At 41.0% G+C, this 22,693-nt stretch overlaps 1 protein-coding gene across 12 annotated transcripts in view; it reads left to right on the top strand.

The window, feature by feature from the left end:
- The window catches only part of Plcb4 (phospholipase C beta 4), a 367,915-nt gene that overhangs the window by 253,104 nt on the left and 92,118 nt on the right, over nucleotides 1-22,693 (top strand). For all 12 annotated transcript variants that reach the window (XM_051183311.1, XM_051183307.1, XM_051183309.1 and 9 more), the window contains 3 exons: nucleotides 142-201; nucleotides 1,601-1,744; nucleotides 22,190-22,269. In XM_051183311.1, coding sequence (XP_051039268.1) covers nucleotides 142-201; nucleotides 1,601-1,744; nucleotides 22,190-22,269 — 284 coding nt within the window. The remainder of the gene's footprint in view (nucleotides 1-141; nucleotides 202-1,600; nucleotides 1,745-22,189; nucleotides 22,270-22,693) is intronic.

The following is a 22,693-nucleotide window of genomic DNA, read 5'->3' as shown; positions in this document are numbered from 1 at the left end:
AAATCAATACTGTTTCTTGGTTTGCATTTTGCCACTTCTCTGTATGGCATTGATTTTATTTTTAGAAATGTTTGTTAAGCACTCTTGCCATGAGGCTGGCAGAATTTAAGTTTATTATTGGGGTGTATGTTCTCTCTTCAGGAAGGACAAGTGCTAGAATGTTCTCTCATCAACAGTATTCGTCTGGCAGCCATACCAAAGGTAAGTATAATATGATTGGTCTCATCGTGTGGGGGGAGGGGGGTCTGAGTGTGCATGGACCACGATGTTCCTGTGGAATTGGTTATGTCCATCCACCTTTACATGGTTCTGAGAATCAAACTTGAGTCATCAAGCTTGCACAGTAGGTGCTTCTATCCTCTGAGCCATCTTGCTGACCCTACTGGTCTTTAAAACATAGATTTACAAGACTTGCTTTGCATGTATGGCAGATGAACGTGGAGGTTTACTATGCTAGGGTCCCCTGTATTTCTTCACCTGTGTACTCAGGACACCAGTTCATATGGAAAGCTTGACTCGACTCTGAGAGAAAAATCTCCCAGAGCACAGAATTCAGTGACCTTCATAGATTGCTTTTAATATTCATAGAGATGTTAGGAACTTAAAAGGTGTCTCTTCACAGAATAGTCTACAACAGTATTTCTTTCCTTCAGTGTACCTGCATTGCATGTTTTCAGATATCTAAACCAAAATTCCATTCCTATTCCCCTTCCTTCCTTCCTTCCTTCCTTCCTTCCTTCCTTCCTTCCTCCCTTCCTTCCTTCCTTCCTTTCTTTTTCAGCCAGCCTCTTTTATGTTAGCTAAGTTTCCTGTATAAACTACCTGTTGGAATTTCCTCTCGAAAACAAATGTGGTGTTTTATGTAGAAACTGGGGTAAACTTTCCCAGTTTTCCTTCCACGTGGGGATGAATAGCTTGTAGCAATTAAAATGCTTGGTCTTTGTAGGGAAGCTGCTTAAGAGTCTCAAGTTCCTCTCATGAGAATAGCCTGTGGTAGTAGCTGTGGCGATGCTGTGCTTATTCATGGCAAGTAAGCCTCTGCTCTGTACTAAGCCCTGGATACTCATAGACACAAGCACACATTAGTCATGGTCTTTCCTAAACTTTGGTAATCTGAACTTCTCTGATAGTTACAATCAAAAATGCAGACAAAGGGGCTGGAGGTGTGGCTCAGCAGTTATGAGTACTTGCTGTTCTTTAAGTAGACCCTGATCATTTCCGGGAACCCACATAATATCTTCAACCATCCAAGCACCAGGTACTCACAAACACAGGCATGTGTACAGTCAAAACATATAAATAAGATCTATGTTAAATAATCTATACAAAGACTGTTGAGTCAAGTTTCCTATTTAAAAAAAAAAAAAAAAAAAAAAAAAAAGCATGGTGTCCTTCTGAAGGTTTCTGGTATTCTGTAATATTGGAAGCTTCATCTCCCCAGGTTTTATAATAATGCTAGTTCACTAGGATTTTAAATGGGGGTAAGGACCATTTCCCTTTCAGGTATATTTTTACACCAAATGTGGTTTCTTTTTTACCACATTTTTCTGCACTCTGCGACCTAACATTTTTTTTTTTTCCTATTTTTATACATCTACAGGATCCCAAAATCCTGGCTGCTCTTGAAGCTGTTGGAAAATCTGAAAATGATTTGGAAGGGCGGATATTGTGTGTCTGCAGTGGCACAGATCTGGTGAATATTGGCTTCACTTACATGGTGGCAGAAAACCCAGAAGTAACTAAGGTAACATCCCAGTAGCTCCCTCTCCAATGAGTACATGTGGTGTGTATGCAATTTTTTAATGTTTAATATAGTTTTTAATATGAAGTTTAGACTTTTTTGATCATTTTAACCTTTTCAAATGTCATTACTCTGCTGGCATATTTGCATAGAAAATTCAGCAGTCACAATATCTTCGCCACCTATCACTCATGTTGGTTAACACCTGAATGCCTGGTTTAAAATGCCGTCGGAAAGCTAGCCCAGGCCTTCCATAACTTGGATCCATGGGATCAGTAGGATCCATGGGAGCAGCAAGTGTCTTTGTCCTTTCTGCTCACCAGAAACAGAATACTTATATGGTTTAGGTGTAGCTGAGTGGGAGAGAGTATTCATGGTGTGGATGAACCTCTAGTATAAAAAAAATAATAAAAATTTTAAAGAATTAATGAGTGTCTCAGTAGTAGAGAATATTCCTAGCATGTTTAATACCCTGAGTTCTATCCTAAAAGCACCAGAGAACAACATGGCTATAACTATTTCTATCAAATATGGTATTTAACCCAACATATCCCAAACATTGTTATCATAATAAGATATAAGCATAAAATTCTAGTGATATAGTTCACATTCTTTTGTCAACAGTGTTTGAAATCTATGTGTGTTTTCACATCAGACCTGTCACATTAAAAGTGCAAAGTAGCCATGACAGCTGATGGCTGTCATGCCATATTGAACAGTGTAAACCCAGCTGCTTGAGCCTCCCAAATCTTTCTTCTTAATAAACTATTGAAGTATTCAGTTAAGATACATCTTGCTTGTTTTTTTTTTTTGGTTTTGGTTTTTCGAGACAGGGTTTCTCTGTGTAGCTTTGGAGCCTGTCCTAGTACTCTCTCTCTGCACACCAGGCTGGCCTTGAACTCAGAGCTCTGTCTGCCTCTGCCTTCCAAGTACTTGGAGTAAAGGAGTGTGCCACACCCATTCCCCACCCCCTCTGGCAAGATCCATCTTGCATCCAGAAAACCATTGCCCTAGTAAGATATTGTTCAAAGAAAGTTCAAACTTAAAACTTTTTCTGTAAATTCTTTGTTTTCAATGACTTGACCTCCAAACACATGTAATCTATAGGAAGGAAACCAAGCCTTTTACTCTTCCATTATAGAGACATGGATTTGGATGTAGGTGGGATCTTTCATTTTTCCATTAATCTCATAAGTAAAAACACAGTAATGTTGGAGATGCTGAATTTTGTAGCTAGAAGGAAATGGACTAGTAAGTATTTGGGGAAACAGAAGTAATAAAAGCATGCACTCTGGGTAGATCAAGTGGCAGAATTGAGTTTGGCTCACCCTGAGACCACAGGGCTCATTCACCATCGCTGGCATGTCATGGCCCTCGTTCCAGAAATATTGGACTTGGCCTAAGACTTCAATACACACTAGCCACCCAGATTCACTGGTCTAGAATCTGCATTTGTAACAAGAACCTCCAGGTTACTCGTGTGTGCAGAAGTTTGAGAGGCTGTTGCCAGGAATGGGCTCTTCAATTTACACAGCAGCCTTTGGCTCTGTCCTTGTGGTAGTGGTTATGTAGGTTTTATACTATTGTTCATGTCATCTCAGTTGGGGAGGACAGCTTTTACAGGCCTCACATGAGAAACTAATTTGAATGGATTATTGACCTTGATCTAGACAAACAGTGTTGCCATGTCTTATAGTTCAAACTTTCATATTTCCTGTAAAGGTCTTTCTTGTTACTGTTTGCCACAGCAACACTGAATCTCTGCAACCATTCTGGATAACTGTGAAGAAGACTAACTAATCAGATACAGATATTTGGCTACTTGAAATTTTGCAAAGATACAATTTTTAAAAACTTGTGTATCTGGCTTTTGTCACCATTAGAAGAAACACTGTGACTCTTTCTGAACTCAAGAATCTGTAGTTGGGCTCAGATTAGCTGAGCAGAAGTCCTTGCTTTTCCTCTTACCAGCTGGGAACATAGACACCAGTATTTTACCCTTCTTTGTCTTAATGTTTTTTTTCTTCTGCAAAATGGGAATTAAACAAAAATATCTGCTGTAGGATTGAGAGCATTGCTGGAGTTACTGCTTTGAAAATGTCCCATGCACTGTATCCTCATGTTAGCTGTTATGATCCCAAAGTCAGATTGTAAACTGATGGGAGCTGGGCATGGGGCAACTACCATCTTACCCCTCCGACACAACAGCTAAACTGTGGAGCTCTAAAACTACTCAGGAGTCTAGACCCAAGCCAAGTCCATCCATCTGCCTTCTCTAAAGTGATGCTGGCTACATCACCTTAAGCCCCAAACAAGTACTGTCCTGGGAAGATGGCTCAATCAGTGAATCTCAGGGTTATTTCTTATAATTTAGTTGCTGCCAAGCTTGGCCTGTTGGGTTTAAGAATCTCCTTCTAGAATATATATAAATGAGTAAGTTATATGTAGAGTACTGATAAGGTGGGTAGTACATACTCAAAGATAAAATTCAACTTTTTCTTTTAGTAACATTTTCATTTTTTTAAAAAAAGAACATTTCCAGAAAAACTATCAGTAATTCTGTTGTGATTTTCAGTTCAGACTGATGGCTATTTAACCCTACTGTTATTAGGGGGAAATATTTTGGCTTCTCGGAACTGTTACTTAGAAGTTTATATTTCACTAATGGTATAATATACAAATAATAAATCTCTTTGTCCAGCTTGGATAGTCCATTACATCATGTCCTTCTGGTTAATGAGTGCTTGTTCACAGCATTGAGGGTCAAATTTTTCCTAACTATGTGTAATAATTTTCCCCGAATTTCACTAATTCCTTCATTGAATATGCATGTAGATGGATGATGTCTATATCCTGCTTTCAAGACTGAAAAGGCAATGTTATACATGATCAGGACCTTCACTACCTTCTTTATTGACAATAATTTCTACATACATTCATTACTTTCCCAATCCTGCATACATATGCACCACTAACAGATTACACACGCCACTGAGTGAGAGGATTTATATGAAATGTAAGTATCATTGGGTTAGGTCAAAAATATGGGAGAATTCATAAGTCAGGTCAATGAGAAAAGCAGAGTAGAATACCTGGAAAGGTGTATGTGACTCAGTGGTACCAATCAAGCGTGAGTGGAACCAAATATCCTCTAATTAAAGTGTCACAGAATGTGTTAACGGCCCACGTGGCACATATGAAAGATGGTTATTACAAAAGTTAGTAACAATAAAGAACTCATTTAAAAATGTATATGTACAGGTCTTGAATGCTCTCTCTTTAAGCAAATAAGTATGCTTCTGTTCTTGGCCATTCTTTCGATGTCAGAGCTGCAGACTTAAGTGTGGTCTATTGATGATGGGATGTTATGTAGCTTTTGGTATACAGTTTAGATATTAAGGATACACATGTGCAGAATGCAACCATGACCAAATTCTATAGCTCTGTGACTTCTTCCCTTAATCTATTGTTTGTCTAGTCCACATAACACTTGGAGGAAAACAAATAGCAACTTGACTTAAAAAAATATTTCCTGATCATTCAGCTTTAAAAACAACAGATCTTTTTTTTATTTTAGTAGAATGTTTCATTTGTTTATGTAATATTTTATTATAACTGACATAAACAGGGAAATAATATAAGTGATTCATTGAGGACCTTCAAGGTTGGTGCAAAAGGATTTAGTACATCAACTGTGGCCTCTCAATTGAGCTCAATTTCTGGGTACCCAGGGGCTTTGGTTGTCTTATGAGCATTTAGCATTTCTTGTTCTAACCAAGGAGGGGTACATGCAGAAAATTTCTAGTATTGCATTTGATTATGAGTGGACGTTGAAATGCTTGAGTCTCATCTCTGTATTGCCTGTGCTACAATCTGTTCCACTAATTGCACAAAGGCCTAGATATTTAAATAAAAGACAAGACAGCAGGTCATTGGTGCAAAAGGAATGCTGGAATGTCGAATGCCATTTATTGAGGGCAAAGTGGGCTTATATACTGACTCAGAGCTCAGTGGAAAACCAAGGGTCAAGCGAGCAAGTTCTTGAGCTTAGTTCCTCCCTACTTGATTTGTTAGCAAATCTAGAAGAGTACCAAGAACTACTCTGGTGCAAGATGTTCCAGCCAATAGCTTCCAGCTTGCTCAAGGTGCCTCAGGGGTCAATGCAGGGCCCTACATGTCTCAATTCCTAAACTATTATCCTACAGGACAGTCTGACTGTCTTGAAGAAATGTCTTCTCCAAACATTTAATCAAAGCCAACTTCATCTTAATCCAACTCTGAGCAAATCCTTTATATTCTTTTCAAAGACAGTCTCTGATATTTCTTTTCTCTTCATTTTATGTGGCTCTTTAATGAGCTGGTGAAATCCAGATGATGCAGCTTTCTCAAAGTTCAGGTTTGAAATCCTTGTAAAGTATTTTCTTGTCATTTGACTGTAAAAATGTGATTGCATCTTTTCCAGAGATGAACTTCTTATAAAAGACACTCTGGAAGCTCAGCCTATGCCTTCTTTACCTGCTGTCAATGCTGAATAAGCAAGCTAGCCTTGCCAGTCTCACTTACTGAGAAGGTTTGTGGTCCATTCTCTTTCTTCTCCCTAGTAGGGCGTCTTAACCATCATAGCCAGTCCTTTCACCTGCCATTCCTGCTCCATCTGCAGTAGTTCTCATCTCAGCTGCTGTGCCAAGACCACCTACACCTTCCTCTCACATCCCCACACCATCTCTTACCTGTTACTCTAGTTCCATCTCCCCAGCGTAGCCAGAATACAGTTGCTTCTTGCCACCACTATTAACTGTGGTCCTGACCAAACCTCTTTCTACCTCCTCTTCTCCAAGCATCTTTTATTGGTGTCTTCACCTTGACCTTGTCCCCTGTGGTCCATCCTCATTATAGCAGCTGAAGATCAACCCTTTCAGAATTGGGCTTTCACCACCTGGAAACCTTGAAGGCCGCCAAGTCTCTGTGAAATCCAGCCTCAGTTTACCTGTCTGCCCTCACCTTCTGGGGATTTGTGGCCCTTTGCTCTTTCCCTTGTTTGTGTTTGTGGGAAGGTTTGTTCTTTGTTTTGTTTTTTCCCGTGGTTCTTCCCTAGTCCCTGCTTGACTATTACCCTTACCCTCAGCAACTGTCCATCGCCACACTCCCGCCCTTCCTTATTCACTGTCCTGTTTTCCAGAACAGTGTCCAGAATTTTGTAAATGGTCAAAAAAAAAAAAAAACCACTTGTTTTCTGAAGACAGTTATGCTGGCCATGTCAATAAATTCTAACCCATTTGGTTAAGATATACAGTATAGTCTTGCCCTAGTTTGGGGGAAATAGGTTCCAAGATCTCACCATGAATGCCTGAAACCACAAATGTTTCCAGCTCTGTACACACTCCTGTCCCCCTGTAAATATGTAAAGAAAGTAACATGCAGAATAAAAGCAGCAGAAAACTCTTGATAATATATGATGATAAAATTGCCAGCATCAGTACATGTTGCAGGATCCCGATGGATGCCCCTTGGTGGTGGGGAAAATAAACTCAATACCAGTGACACAGGCATTGGGAACAAATTGAAACAAGCTCAGTTTATTCCAGGAAGGGGTTAGCCTTATCTAACCTCTCAACCCTGCCCCAGGGGAAGAGATGCACTGAGATGGCATCTGCTAAGATGATATGGTCACTGTCCATAGGTCCGTATCATCTCTCATCAGACTTGGCTGCTGTTGTCAGGTCCCTCTGGCAGACCCAGGCGACTGTCAGGAAACACCTACTGTGTATGCTCTAAGCCAGCTGTCAGGTCCATTGAGGCTTAGTTAACCCACAAGTACATTTATGCTTGAGGACATTATTAAATAAGACATGGATTACTTGAGCACAGCTATCTGATAACAAGGTAGCTCTGAGTGCCTACCAAGAGGGTGGTCCATGCAGTGTGGGTCCACTGTCAAAAGGCGGTGACTCAGATCCCAGGTGTATAGATGGGATATTATTGGATTTGATTCTGCTAACGGAGGGTAGGCAAGTTATAATTATAAGTAGCTTGCTTCACCAATTTTCACTTAATATTTTCAGATGTGTGTCACCAACATCGTTGAAAGTAAAATGAAGGGTAAGGGGGCAACTTTATGACCTCAGTGTCCTTACACTTTGATTTTATACAAATTAGCTTAGGAAGAGGTAGGAAAAGTGGTATTTGACAAGCAAAATGAGAAAATGTGACTTGATGGCAGTACAAGGGGAACAGAATGATCTACATCCAAGGGTGTTATTTTTAGAGTAATTTTTCAGGATGTAATGAGATTGCTGCCACTAAGAATCCACGACAAGACTGGAGGCTTTGACCCTGCCCTCTTGGCCTCTTCCCAACCTGGGTCCTTATATCCTGCTTACCCAAATCCTTCCTACCTAAATCCTTCCTGTCCTTCCAGTTAGGAAGTTCAGTTTTCATTTCCTCTCCTGAAATGCCCTCTGTTAAAAAAGAGTTGCTAACAAATTGCTACCACTTTTACCCCAAACACAGCATGTAGCCAGGTAATAGGCAATAGGCATGTCTTATCTGTCATTTAGCCAGAAACACTTGAGGAGAAAAGCACCCTCATGCTAAAAGCTTTGGCCCATTTTTCAATAAACTATAATAAACCTCTTTATTTCCCACCGAACCATTTTCATCTCTTTTCCCGTTATTTTATCATAAACTGCAAATTATTTAATAGCAAGCTTGCAGCAACTTATTTAGTTAGAAAAACAACTCTGGTTTCCTCATACCTCTCTCTCTCTCTCTCTTTCCCTCCATCCCTCCCTCACTCTCTCTCCCTCTCTTTCCCTCTCTCTCTCTTTCTCTCTTCCTCCCTGCCCCTCTCCCTCTCTCTTTATCTCTCTCTCAGAACACAGCTAGCTCAGAACAGTTTCAGTCTCCAGCAAATAGGAGTTCAGATGTCTTTCATTAAGTTACAGCTGGTTCTGCACAGCCGAATGAAACCCCAGTCACTGTGCTGTGTACCAGACTCAAGCGCAGCCCTCATTTAATGTTTCCACAAATAAATCCGTCATTTTATAGCGACATGAATTTTCCTTTGATTACAAAAATAAGCTGTTATTGTGAGGTTCAAAATGCAGAGATTGGAATTGAGTTTAGACAATTTCCCATACTGCTCATTATACTTTCTTCAGGTTGTAAATATTTGGTGAACTTCATAAATTAGACTCTGAGACTAAGTCACCAAATAAGCACGTGACTTAACTACTGTAGAAATTAAATTATGGAAAATAGAATGCGTTCTTTTTGGATCCCAACATGATAGTTGGGTGTATAATTTATTGCAGGCAATAAAATATCATTTTAAGAAACTGAGTTGAATGTTAAAATTACTTTGCTTGAAGTGGAATTATGTTGACTAGAAGACTTACTCCAGAGATTCCCAGAGAAGGGGTTTAGTCTTTGTTTTACTGGGAAAACAAAGTCAGGTCCTCCACTTAACTTCCTCCTGTTGGCTCTCCTAGCATCCTGCAGGGCCTTAAAGACCCCCGTCTAGTTCCTGTTGGATGTTTAAGCACTGAGGACCTTCAAGAAATCAGGTTGCAGCCTCAGCCAGGGCCTTTGGCAATGCCAATTCCCAGGCCCCCTTCCTGCATAATGATCAGAAACTTACACATGGAGTCTAGGAAAGTTTTAACAGGTTTCCAGGTAACCTGGTGGTAGGTGATGTTTGAGATCCATTGGATACAGGTATATTTAAACACCCCTGTCTTAGTTAGGGTTCCTGTTGCCATGAAGAAACACCATGATCATGGCAACTCTTATAAAGGAAAACATTCATTTGGGGAGGCTCTATTACAGTTCAGAGGTTTAGTCTATTATCATCGTTGTGAGGAGCATGGCGGCATGCAGGCAGATGTGGTGCTGCTGGAGAAATAGCTAAGGATCCTATATCTTGCAGGCAACAAGAAATGGTCTGCAACACTGGGCAGTAACCTGAGCATAGGAAACCTCAAAGCCTGTCCCCATAGTGACACACGTCCTCTAATAAGGCCATACCCACTCTACCAAAGCTGCTCCCTTTGAGCTTATGGGGGCCAATTACATTCGAACTACCACACCCCCAGAGTGTAAAAATATCTATAGCATATGGAGCTACCTGTTCTACCAGCCTGCACATGGATTCACCAAGGCAGATAAAGGAAAAGCACCTGGGGATTAAGCAGGCAGTCTCCTGCGACTCTAGAGTCCTTGTTTGTTGTTAAAGTATCCCGTGTGGAAGTCCTGTTTCTTAAAGGTGTTTTTGTGAGTTTGGGTTTGGTGTGTTTTTGCTGTATTAGAGATCAAGCCCAAGGCTAGGCAAATGTTCTACCACTGAGCTGTAACCCTAAACATTACAATGCCATTTCTTAACTTGTGGTTCTAATTGTAGAGTGTAGACTAGTGGCTTCCAGGATCCTAGTAGCTCCCATAGAGTCCCGGAGACCTTACTAGGCCCAGTCTCAGCTCTTCTGAATCAGAGACTCATGTTCTGGTGATCTGATTTGCCTGCCAGGTGGTTGTACTGCACACTTCAGTGTGAAAACCATGGCTGTGGGAATACACTCCATCAGTAGCCTTCGTATCCTACATTCCTATGGAAATCTGATGAGCCAACATCCACCTGCTGGTGTGAGTTGTGCCTGCTGTATCCTTAAACGGCTCCCTTGTCAATCTGAACCTCTGCCTACCCCACAAGATTTACCAGATCTCTTTATTACATTACCTCACAGTGAGGCCGAAACAAAGCAGGCACAGAGGGTGTGTGTATGCCAGCATGTTTAACTCTGTATGTATGTGTGTATGATGTAGCATGTTGCTTTCTCTCTCTCTCATTCTCTCTCTCATTCTCTCTTTCATTCTCTGTGTGTGTGTGTGTGTGTGTGTGTGTGTGTGAGTGTGTGTGTGTTGTGCTTTTAAAACTGACAGTTGGCATTTTCTTACTAAAGTGTTAGATGCAATGAGAGGACTGGAGTGAACATTTTGTGTTTCTCAAAGTTTGGCTAGGACCATAGCTAACTCTGAATGCCAAGCCACATTGCTTACTGTGAGTCTGTGGAGGTGGTGCTGAAAGGTCGTGACTTGTGCTCCAAGAAGAATACCACAGATGCTTTACCTTCTGAGGAGATGCTTGTATGGCAAGACCATGGGGTTAAGAACCCTACTGCTCAAAGTATGGTCAGAGCCAATCCTGAGTTACTGAGGCAAAACCTGCATGTCACCGAGATGCTCAGGCACTTCCTGTATACACTAAGATATGAGAGGTCCTGTAGGAGAATGTGAAAAAAAAATCAGTGGGTTTCCTCTACTCGTGAGCTACAAAGGGGAAGACTTGTAAAGCACTGGAATGTTAAGTTCAGATTTGTCCCTGGTTGACACTAAAGAAAAGTTGACCTGAGTCAGTAAAAGTGATCTAGATTTCCCCTCCTGCTAACATTTAACCTCAGTGACAATAGTTTCTATAAAAGAAGCAATCTTCTCCTTTTCCTATCAAATGGCAGGCAAAGTGAAATAAAAAGGGTTTCTGGATTAATAGGTTTAGTATGATGTATGCCCATTGAAACAGAATAAGCAAAAAAGCATATATGAAAATACAGATGAAATAAATGCAAACTGCTTGGTGCAAAGTACTGGCAGGGACCCAAACACTGTCCACAGAAAGACATTTCCAATTGGTGGAAGACGAGGCCCTTGGAATGACATTTGCATGGGTCTAGAAAGCTGACTGCCAGCTTGTCAGAATGAAGGAGTTTCTGCGTAAGTGCTCCAAGCGTGGAGTCACAGTGAGCTGTATCAGATGGCAGACCAAAGGCACCATGTAGTCCCTAAATTGTGTTATCTCAGCTTGCAGTTGTCAGCTGTGGGGGGAATTAATCCCGTACACCAACTCTTATTTCAGTATCAGCATACAGTTACCACTGTTGGCTGTCAGTCAATCTGTGGTACTATCAGGCTCATCACCTGGCTTAGGTACCTCTTCTGTTATTAGAAAGCTCCATTTGGAGCTAACACTGTATTCTGCATAGGAAGTACAGAAGAGGACAAACAAACAAACAAATCCAGGAATTACTTAAAATGAATTTTCCAGCTTCTGTGTCATCTCTTAAAATGGCATTGACATTTGCTTTATATAGGACTGTTTCAAAACAAACAAGTGCTTTATTTGTGGGGTAGTATTGTACAACTATATCACCATCTAGTTTTAAAACATTTTTTTTTCATCCAGAAAGGAAGCCCATGTGCCTCCAGAACCCCTGCCTGCAGCCAGAGTGTGTGCTATTATCAGTTGGCTTCCTGCTGTTTATGAGCTTAGAGTAGCTCATTCCATTACTACAAGTTTCAACACATTCCTTTGCTGGTCTTTAAAACATGGTCCTGGACTTTAATGTCACTAAGTCTCCATGACTTTTGAGGTGTACTTTTTTGGTGTTTTAGCTCCTTTTTCTTTGCAAAATGTCCAGGCTCTGGGGCACACCCCTTTGAAATACTGCGGTCTTCATGAGGGACATAGTTTTCATTGCTGATGCTCTCCCTCATTCTATTTCTGCAATTTCCTGGTCGAGGAACAGAATGGAGGCCTCTTCAAGAGCAGCTCATTTTGTCTGACTTTAGGTTATCAGATGCCTCCAGCAGGAGGGGCAGAATGAGTTAAACTAATGGCCACAGGAGATACTGTGAAGTTTGGGTTTCCACTATTGGCTTGTGGGAGGAACATTGGCTTCAAATTGCTTCTCTATTTTCCATAGGGCTCCAGTTTTCACTACTAACAAAAACTGCCACTGGAGACATACCGTGTGTGTGTGTGTGTGTGTGTGTGTGTGTGTGTGTGTGTGTGTGTGTTTGTGTAGGCAGGCATGCATGCATGCCCGAGAGCACATAGGCATACATGAATGCATTTGCATAATTGGTAACTCACAAGTATACAAACACGTGTAAGCCACCTTAGTTTAGATACAGATCAATTGCCCTTGAACTTTACTGTCTGGAGCAAGTAATTTAATCATAATTCAGGGTTTGGGAGCACAGCTCCTATAGCCATTGAATGAAGATATGAGCTTACTTCATTTTTAAATCTCTTGTTAAACAGCACATGAAATCTTTGCAAGAACACATATGGTCTCCAAAGCTGAAAATATACTTTTCAGAAATTGTACTGACCCCTAGTAATAATACAAACTGGACATGCTAAATTCCAGAATTCTAGATCTGAGATGTTCTACAGTATAGTACAATAGTACAGGCATGAATGAGAAATGGGGCTGAGTGCCTGGTGTGACAGGATATAGTCAGTATGGCTGCAGTAAAAATTTTGTGAAAAATTACCAGCAAGGTATGTGAATATGGAATATATAAAACACAAATGAGCTTCATGTTTATAGATGGACCCATCCCCAAGATATCTTATCCATATGTCCTGGCTAGTTTTGTGTTAATGTCCACACAAGCTAGAGTCATTTTAGGAGAGGAACCTCAGTTGAGAAATGCCCCCCATAAGATTGCCCCAGAAAGCTTGTGGTGCATTTCCTTATTGATTGCTCTGGGAATGCTCAAACTAGTGAGTGGCACTGTGCTTGAGCAAGCTAAGGGAGCAAGCCAGGAAGTAGAGTCCCTCCATCTATTCTTCATCAGTTCCTGCCTCCAGGTCCCTGTCCTGCTTGAGTTCCTGAGGAAAGTAAGGACTTTTGCCTGCTACTGTAAGATGAAATAATCCCTTTCTTTCCCAAGTTGCTTAAGATAAAGTTGTTTTTATCACAACAATGAAAACCTAAGTCAGGTTATTTATTATATCATTAGAAATGTAATACTATATTTGTAATAAATTATAAATATAATAATATATGTGCAAATATTCCACAATCTGAAGAAATCCCAAACACTTCTAGTCCCAATTCTTTTAGATGTGTGTCAGACACTCTTCAAAGTGTTGTGCATATGATTTAATGTCACAGCAACTAGTTTAAAGACAGAAGTGGGACCAGTATGCTTTTAATGCAGTGCTAAAGTGAATAACTGTAATGAGGTTGGTCTTCTGTGGGAAGTATGTGCTTTGAGACATCTACCACCTCAACACTGTTGATCTGTAGCCCAGCCAAGCAAGAGAGTACACATTTTGAGGCACCCTTACTCTCGAGGATAGCCCAGCAAGGAGAATGGTGGTTTTCACCTATTTCCCACAGTATTTTCTCTCCTTCCTTCCTTCCTTCCTTCCTTCCTTCCTTCCTTCCTTCCTTCCTTCCTTCCTTCCTTCCTTCCTTCCTCTCTCTTTGTCTCCCTCCATCCTTCCCCCCTTCCTTCTTTCCTCCCTTCTTTCCCTTTTCCTTTTTCTGTTAAAGGAGTACAAATTTACATCTTTCAGAAATGCTGCTCTGCAGACAGTACAGTGATGTGATAGAGGCATCATTCAATCAGACATTATTCCAGCAGTACCAAAACAATAATGCAATCATGGCATTCATTTATCAAATTATGCCATAAGCATTCTATTTATTGTCAATGTGCCACTATTGGATCTGTGTGTTGGGGACTTTTTCTTAAAAGATAGAACCTTAGATAACAAACTCCAAGGCGGCAGGAGGTTTCTTTCTCCTTTTTTTTTTTCTTTATCACTTCTAATACCTCTTGTGTTGAAAGTCATAATGTATAGATTTACCTATAGATCTGACTTGTTCGAACTAAACAGGTTGGTGCTGGGTATCTTAGCAGAGCCAGTCAGAAAACCCTTGACTGATTTTCTGTCACAAAGAAACTAGGCAGGTAACATGATCTGCAGGTCAAAATAACATTTACTTTGGCCTGAAATAATTTTCCAGACAGAGTCAGCTGGTACATTATCTGGAGGAATATGACCTTGGGCACTGTAGGTGAGGCTTCTATGGAGGATGCATCTTCATGTATGGGTTTGAATTCCCCAGCTGTTTGCTCATTCTTCATCATGAGGATGCTGCAGAATCAACTGTTGAGACAAATGTAGTCCTAACCAAATTGGTAGTTTTTTTAATTTTTAAATTCTTCAAATATTTTAGAGCACCCCCATATGAATGTCACATGAGTGTTGCATGAAAAAAACTGAAGTACCTCATTTTCTTTTGAATGCTTGGGGGCTTTGTAGGAATATAGGTGCTCCGTGGACTTTGAAATTTTAACAGATGTCATTTATCTGAAGTCAGAAGATAAAAGCAAGCATAATGCTTTTACATATACTGATTATGCCTACTTTTTCTTTCTCCTGTTGTATATGTAACTGTCTGTGGAGTAAATCTTTAAAATCGAGCTTAGGCAATGTCCAAAAAAAAAAAAAAAAATAAGAAGCCCACATAATGCCATTGGACAGATGGCATCTGAAGTGACACTTGCCTGAGTTATTACCGAGAACAGCACTTTGCCCTCTCCTGTCTAGTGACTATTTGGAGGTCCTTTTGACATAACTGCCAAGTATTTATTGTCAAGATAACCGGCCAGACTGACAGCCTTTTATGACTGTCTAAGTGACCGCACTTATCATGACCAGGAGTGTCTAAATACAACCCAAGCCCAGCCAGCTCTGACTGTCAAACATGCCATCCATATATGTAGCCTGCTTCCTATCCAGCCGCTCATCCTCCGAGCTCAGAGAGTGATTTAGGTTTCTGTTCCCTCTTTAACTTTGTCTAGCTTTTCTCTAGAAAGGATGAAGAATAACGTTTGTGATTTGGAGATTTTTCAGACCATGTCAAGGAAAAGGCCCATATTCTCTCTTCAGTTCCCTCAGCTATCCTTCCAAATTTGGACACATGGTGAACATTTCAACCATTTCCCAAGGGCCTCCTCTGTGATTATAATTGGATTCTTTCCTCTACTGAGTTACAGCCAAACCTGTCCTACCTTCTTGGTCACTGGTCCCAGAGGTAGTTTACAATGTGTTATCACAACTCAGGAATCTCACTATCAATCTTGGGCTTTTCAGTTGGCCTTGTCTTAGTTCCATCATCATAGCACAAACTCTCTTGTCTTACTCTCATTTTACTTGTGCATCATTGATGGTGACTTTTAGGTTTGCTTGCCCGGTTTGTTCTTGCTTTTGGCACTATCATCATCTGTCTGTTTGCATGCAAGTGTCCTAGCACCTTATGAGATATGCTAAGTGCCTGCATTTCTTGTAGTAAGTAATGTAGTAATTTCTTGCACATCTTGTTGATGTGATTTTTTTATAAAATTACATTATTATTATTATTATTATTATTATTATTATTATTATTTAGACAATTTAGCCCTGTGGCATATGAACTTTTGTAGTCAGCTCCTATTTATTCAACCCTATGCAGTTTCTTAAATTTTGGACCTCAGCCCTGTGCTGAGGGCTATAGTAACATGAGAATTTGGACTGTTGACCATTGACCTCTGGAATCTTTTGCTGACTGGAGTCAATGGCCCAAGTCATATTGTGATTGTTACCACTGTCCTGCTATCTGGTTTCTGTATGTATTAATTTGGTAAGCACCCTCCCTAAAGAAATCCACCCTTTTTATACTAGCCACTGTCTTAATTTTGTGTGCAAACTTCCTTCTAGCAGGAGATGCTGTTCTGACAGGCTCCTTCCAGGCCAACCCTTAATTCCCATAACATCCTAGACACCAACAGCTCTGGTGTTTCCCTGCTTGTGTTGCATCTCCTTAAGCAAGCTGCCTGTGGCTGTTTGCACTGCCTTAGTAACAACTGAACCTCTCTATCAACTACTTTAGAAATACAGTGGATGATATGGGTGCTGGAAAAGTTTTAGCAAAATCTAGGGAAAGAAGATTTAAAATATAGAAATAACCTGATTGGCAGTACTTACTCTGAGGGTGAGTACTCATTTGAATGACTGGATTCAAAAGCCTAATGATTATTTATTATATATAAATTATGTGTAAGGAAAATTAATAAAAATTAAAATAACACAGGCTCTCAGTTCCTGATGGATAAGGTACCATTCTCCTAATTCAGGGTCATTCTCCATTGATCACATTCCTCTCAATTGTCTTTTTCCCTCATTAGCATAAGCATACTACAGGGATTCTTGCATTTAATTTGTCTGCAGGGTTAAAGTGCACAATAATGGGGACACACTCATGACATCCCTGATTCTTTTGGGTCCTAATAGGGCGTTTCTGATAAGGACTAGAAGCTACTTAAATTACCAGCTGATAAAACCTCCTCCAAAATTACTTGTCTGTTCACTAGCCTCTCCATCCAAAACTGCAACCAAAATACATAAAGAAACAACACCAAAGGAGGGTTAATGTCTCAAGGTTTGAGAAGGTTCAGTCCAGGATGGTGTGACTTCTGTGATGGTTTGTGTCATAGAATCTAGAATTGGAGAGCTGAGCTTCTGGGTATGCCTGTGGTGGATTATCTTGACTACATTAATTAATGTGGGGGGGCATTGTAATTGTGGCTAGAACCATCTCACAGGCAGAGGTCCCTGGACTGAATAAATTAAAGGAAAAGGGCTCAACATTAGCAAGTAGTCATTACCCTTACTTCTTGACTGGATGGATGCACCAGCTGCCTCAGTGAGCTCCTTGAACATTGACTTCCCAGCCATGATAGACTACAGTTTGAATTTTAAGATACAATAAATGCTCTCTCCCTTAAATTGCTTTTTGTTGCAGCATACTGACATCAGCAGATTCCTTAAAGCTTAATCCCCAAGATGATGGCATTAAGGGATGTGGCCTTGAGGAGATGAGATTGTGAGAGTGGGAGGTTTGGGGGATAAAGGAGCCCAGAAAGCCACATGTAATTCTCCATAATGTATAAACACAGCTAGATGGCATATGTGAACCAGGGCATGGGCATTCACCAAATACCACATTTACTGGTTCTTTGAATTTGGTCTTCCCAGCCTTCAGAAATATGAGAAATAAATGTATATTGTCTATAAGCCACCTAGTTCGGGCATTTTATCATGACCTAAATAGATTCAGAGAGAAACAGCCTAGCTAGATCCTCCCGGATGGGGCAGTAGGAGATTAACAGGTTGGGAGGAACTACTGTTTTCAACCCATGATTTTCAAATAAATATTACAGGCCCAACCTGACAAATGTAGACTCTGTTCCAGGGCATCTACCAGGACACCTAAGACTACATTTCTAACAAGTTCCCTGGAAATCTTGCTGCCTCTTGCCTGGGAGTGTACTTGTCTGTGTGTGTCCGTGTATGTCCATGTGTGTGTGTACATTTGTCTCTGTGTGCCTGTGTGCATGTTCAGAACTTGCTTCTTCAGTGGGGGTTTACAAAAGAATCAACTGCAAAACTTCTTAGAAACAGCTTTCTGAGGGCAGAGACTGTGGGTCAGCAGTAAAGCACTCACCTCCCATTTATGATGTCCTAGGTTATATGCCCCATCCCCAAAAATTAAAAATGAAAAAGAAACAGATCTGTTCCCCATCCCTACATACTGAATCAAGAGGTTAGACATGATCACTTACATTTCAGTAGCTTCCAAGTCAACCTGATGCTGGTAGAGAAGGCAAGGGAGGGAAGGAAGGGATGGGAAAAAGAGGGAGAAGGGAGGGAGGAAGAGAGGGAGGGAGGGAAGGGGGAAGGAAGCTGTCATTGTGTATCCCAGGCTGGCACCTGGGCGTGTAGGAGTATACCGCCACTCCTGCTACTGGGATACTTTAACTAGCAGGTTTGTGGCTACTATTGGGTATATTTCCTTGAGGTGAATCCCACTTCCTGTAGAGCAGGGACTGAAGAATGAAGTAACAATTCTGTCTTCCTATAAATAAGGAGATTTGGGGTGATGTTGACTCTAGCAAGAGCTGGACTGGAATCTGGGACATGGAAGGGAGAGGAGGAAGCTGAATCACAATCCTGGTTTTCTGAGGTCTGTAGATAAATCTGACCTTGAACTTGCAGTGAACCCTTTGCCTGTGCCTTAATTTTTTTTTTTTTTAAGTAAAAACACTGACATTTCTGCTCAGTTTAAATTCATGTGGTTTTAGTCTAGTTTTGTTGTAATTGTGTGTTTCTGCATTGTCTTAATAAGGAGGGGTGCTAGTGTTCTACAGTAAGGAGATTCATAAAGAGAAAGGCCTAGACATTTGCCAGGAGATTGGGTGCTGTCTGACTGACTGCATAGAGAAAATGAGGTTATTGAATGCCAAAAGATAGTCCCAATGTCCCCAGGAACTGCTCCCTTTCCTACATGCCCAGAAAAATCCTCACAAGTCTCAAGGATTCCATTTCCCTGAGAAGGCATACAATAAGTCTTAAGTTAATTTAGAAAGTATTAGAAAGGACTAAAGAATGAGAGAATAAAGGGGTTATCAGTGGTAGAATGTGTGTTTTGTATGTTCAGGGTCTTGGCTTCAATATTCAGCACAAATATAGTAAATGAAGCCAAATTTTAAAAGGAAGTTGAAAGAGTTGGTAAAGCTACAGCCTTCTAAGGAATTGGGGAAACCATGCCCCCTTTTCATGTCCAGGTGCTGTTTCATACTATGGCTGAGTTCTGTTGTACCCAGGCTGCTTGTGTCCACTCAGAACTTCAGAACCAGAACGTGCCCACTGTGGCAGGCCTAAGGCCCCACGAAGGCATGTCTGTTATCTAGGAGCTCAGAGATACACCTGTAAAATTGTCTTGCTGATAAATTACTCAAGCTTCCTTTAAGCAATTCAAACAGGCTTGTCATAAGTCAGCATTTAAAAACCATTCATCTGGAAATAAAACAGTCAATAAGCCTGTAGCTCACTCCTTGCAAAACTTTCAAAGAAACTAGGACTCTACTGACACCTGCTGGCATTTGGTCTATTTAATGTTTGAAAAGAACAACAAAACATGCCAAGCCTTAACATTTTTCTTATAGTGGCCAGGACTCATTATACTGTGTGTTTGACCTGAGTAGTGGCAGGGAGATGGGGGAAGACTGGAAGAACTTTCCCTTATTAGACAGGGAGAGGTGGAACAAGGCATTGAGTGAAAATATCCCACATAAAGGCCTGCCCCACCTCAGTTGTTCTGTGACTCTGGGCAAGGCCCTTGGCTTTGCTTTTATCTTTGCAAAATGAATAGCATAGCCTCCCTGCCCAGTGCTGAGCAGGCCCTGAGGATGGTGGTGGCATTTGCTACCACGTGGGTCCTGTGGTGACCTCAAAGGCCATCACCTTTCCATTCTAATAAACATTTTTATTTCATTTTCAAAAAAATGGATGAAGGCAGCTTAACAACACATTCCCAGTTATTTCTAGAAACAACCAAATTAGCACGATCAAAAACAGCAGTGTCATTTTCTCTGCACTGGCCACTTTTGTGCCCTAGGAAACTGTGGACTTTGTTCTGTGTTTTGGAATATATCTCAGGCCTTCAGGTTGAGAAAGTGCCCTCAGTTAATGCCATCCAAATTATTTGTGCTTTTTCTGTCTGCTCCTGGGAAACTGTGTGGGCCTGTGGTTTGTTAGGCCAATAACAGGATATTTGATAATCTCCCGGGAACCAAGTCCATATTTAGCCTGACAGAGGACAAGAGGCCTGATGATGAGAAATGAAGCAACTCTTTAAAGCTCCTATTTCACTTCTTGCTTCTCTCACAGTACCCAGACCTTACCTGTTCGTTGAAACTTTTGATGCTATTTGCTGTTCTCAGAAAAAAAAAATGGCCTTTGCCAGCTGCAAAAGGAAAGATGCCCATCAGAGTTCCTCCATCTTCCTTCAGAATGCTGTTAGCAATGACTGGACATTCAGAGGCAGTGAAAGCCATTAACTTCACATCCAACAGGATAACAACTGTTTAAAAAAAAGGAAAAAGGTGCTAGTGAGGATGTAGACGTTATCACCCTCATGAACTGTTCATAGAAATAAATATAAAGTGACATAGCTATCATGGGAACCAGTGTGGCATTTCCTTTAAAAGTTGAAAGAATTCCCATGTGATTCTGCAATTCTGCCTATGAGCACTCAAGCAAAATAATCCATGTAATTATTTACAGTATCCAGAATGAAGAAGGAGCTCAGGTGTCCATCTAAAGGAGAAGGGATGGATGAGCCATGACATTTACATGTTAAGTGGGAACATTATGCCTAGAGAAGTAAGCCAGTCAGAACATGGCAAAGCATGCTTGATTATTCTTGTATTGGATACCTAGCATAGTCTGTGTTTTTACATAGACACAGAAAATAGAATGGTGGAGACCAAGGGGGAGAAGGCACAGATGGTGTTGATGGGTGCAGGACTTGCTGAGTTATCTAGTGACCCTGAGAGGGAAGCATGTATGTTCTGTATGTTTTACCAAATTAAAATGAGAAGACATCAAATACTGAACCCCAAACCACACCCTTCTAACTCAGTCAGCAGCTCAGGTCTTGTGCAGATGGGCTCTCCTGTCCTGGTGATGTGAAGCCTGGTGCTCTTGGGCAGTGCTGTGCTGCTGTGCAGCAGGACCTTCTGTGATGACAGCAGTGCTTCTCCTGAGCACTCTTAGAGCAGTGCCTAGCAGCCTTGCCATGGCTTTGGAACGCTTGCATGCCAGCTGAGACATCCAATTTTAGATCTGTTCAATTTGAATTTAAGGAATATGTGATCAATGACAGTGCCGTTCACATTTATGTTACTACCCATTCTAAAATATCATTCTTCCATTGACACCAGCTGAAAGGGAGGTACGGAATGGGCTTGAGAGGAGCTTTAACTCTGTTTATTCCCAATACCAATTTGCTACAAAGCATGTTGCTAGGATGTCACTCTTCCATGGCATTCATTATCATCAGATACTGGATCCAAGAGCAGTGCTGGTCTTAGTTCATGGGCTAACCTTTTCTAGTAAAATGGCCTTTTACAGACCCAAAGTTCTTCCATGCCATGCTCAATCTGTTTTCACTTTTCCTTGTAAACCCATGGAGTGCTGGTATAGCTACAGCTGAAGTCCAGATCCTCAGACAGAAATCATGGGAGCACATCCCTTCCTGTTCTGGGGTACTCTGGCAGTCGGAATGGAATCTTTTACTTTTTAAGGCTTTGCTGGAGAATGCAAACAGGTAAGCTATGTAAGCAGCCTAGATGGAATGAATTAGACGTTGCAGTAAAGGGCCTCATTGCATTGTCTTCTAAAATGAAAGAGGTAAATGTATCAGTGTGTACTGTACAGCATTGCTTAGAAAGAGGCGGGCAACTAAAATAATAAGACTTATATTTAAACAGGCTGCCAGTAGAACGCTTAGGAAGTCAACCAGTGGGTGGCATCTCTTTGAGGCAATCCAGTGTTTCGTGCCTGGTAGATGCCACATTTATCTTCACAGGAAGAATGAAAGCTGTATATTAAAGAATAAAATACAGCTGTGTAAAAAACAGATGGTGTGTGGCAGGAAGGGGATAAAAGAAGAGTTTGTAGTTTTATTGCACAGAGGAGGCAGGCTGTCTAATAAAACACTGTACCTGGCTGCAGAAGATGCTCACTAGGATTTTTTTTTCTTCTCTTTTCAGCAATGGGTAGAAGGCCTGAGATCAATCATTCACAACTTCAGAGCCAACAACGTCAGTCCCATGACGTGCCTCAAGAAACAGTGAGTTTTGTTTGCCACATTCCTTGTTCTTAGGAATTATCTACTACGTTTTCTGATTAGGAAGTGTAGACTGTATCATACTCTATCAGCCAATGCCTGCCTGCCTTTGCTTCTGTACTACTCCCTGACTTTGGAAGTTGACCAACCCACACACCTGTGTTTCTACACCTTGGTAAGGCATTTGTGATGACCCCTCTTCATGAAACCTGCATTTTAAAAAAAATAGTTGACAGCTAAAAGCCACTGACCACTCACTCAGTCCTGGAAGGGTTCCCAGCGCTGGTTTTGTGTCTCCTAAACCCTACCTTCTAATAGATACCTCTATATGCCTGGCCTGCAGGCTGGGTGCTAGGTTGTCTCTGGTCTCCAGTTCATAAACTGACAATTTAAGGGGATAACCAAGAGAAGCATTTGAAAAAGCATC

Source organism: Phodopus roborovskii, unplaced genomic scaffold (assembly GCF_943737965.1).
Source record: "Phodopus roborovskii unplaced genomic scaffold, PHOROB, whole genome shotgun sequence".
Classification (NCBI taxonomy): domain Eukaryota; kingdom Metazoa; phylum Chordata; class Mammalia; order Rodentia; family Cricetidae; genus Phodopus; species Phodopus roborovskii.
This window is presented reverse-complemented; position numbering and strand designations above follow the sequence as displayed.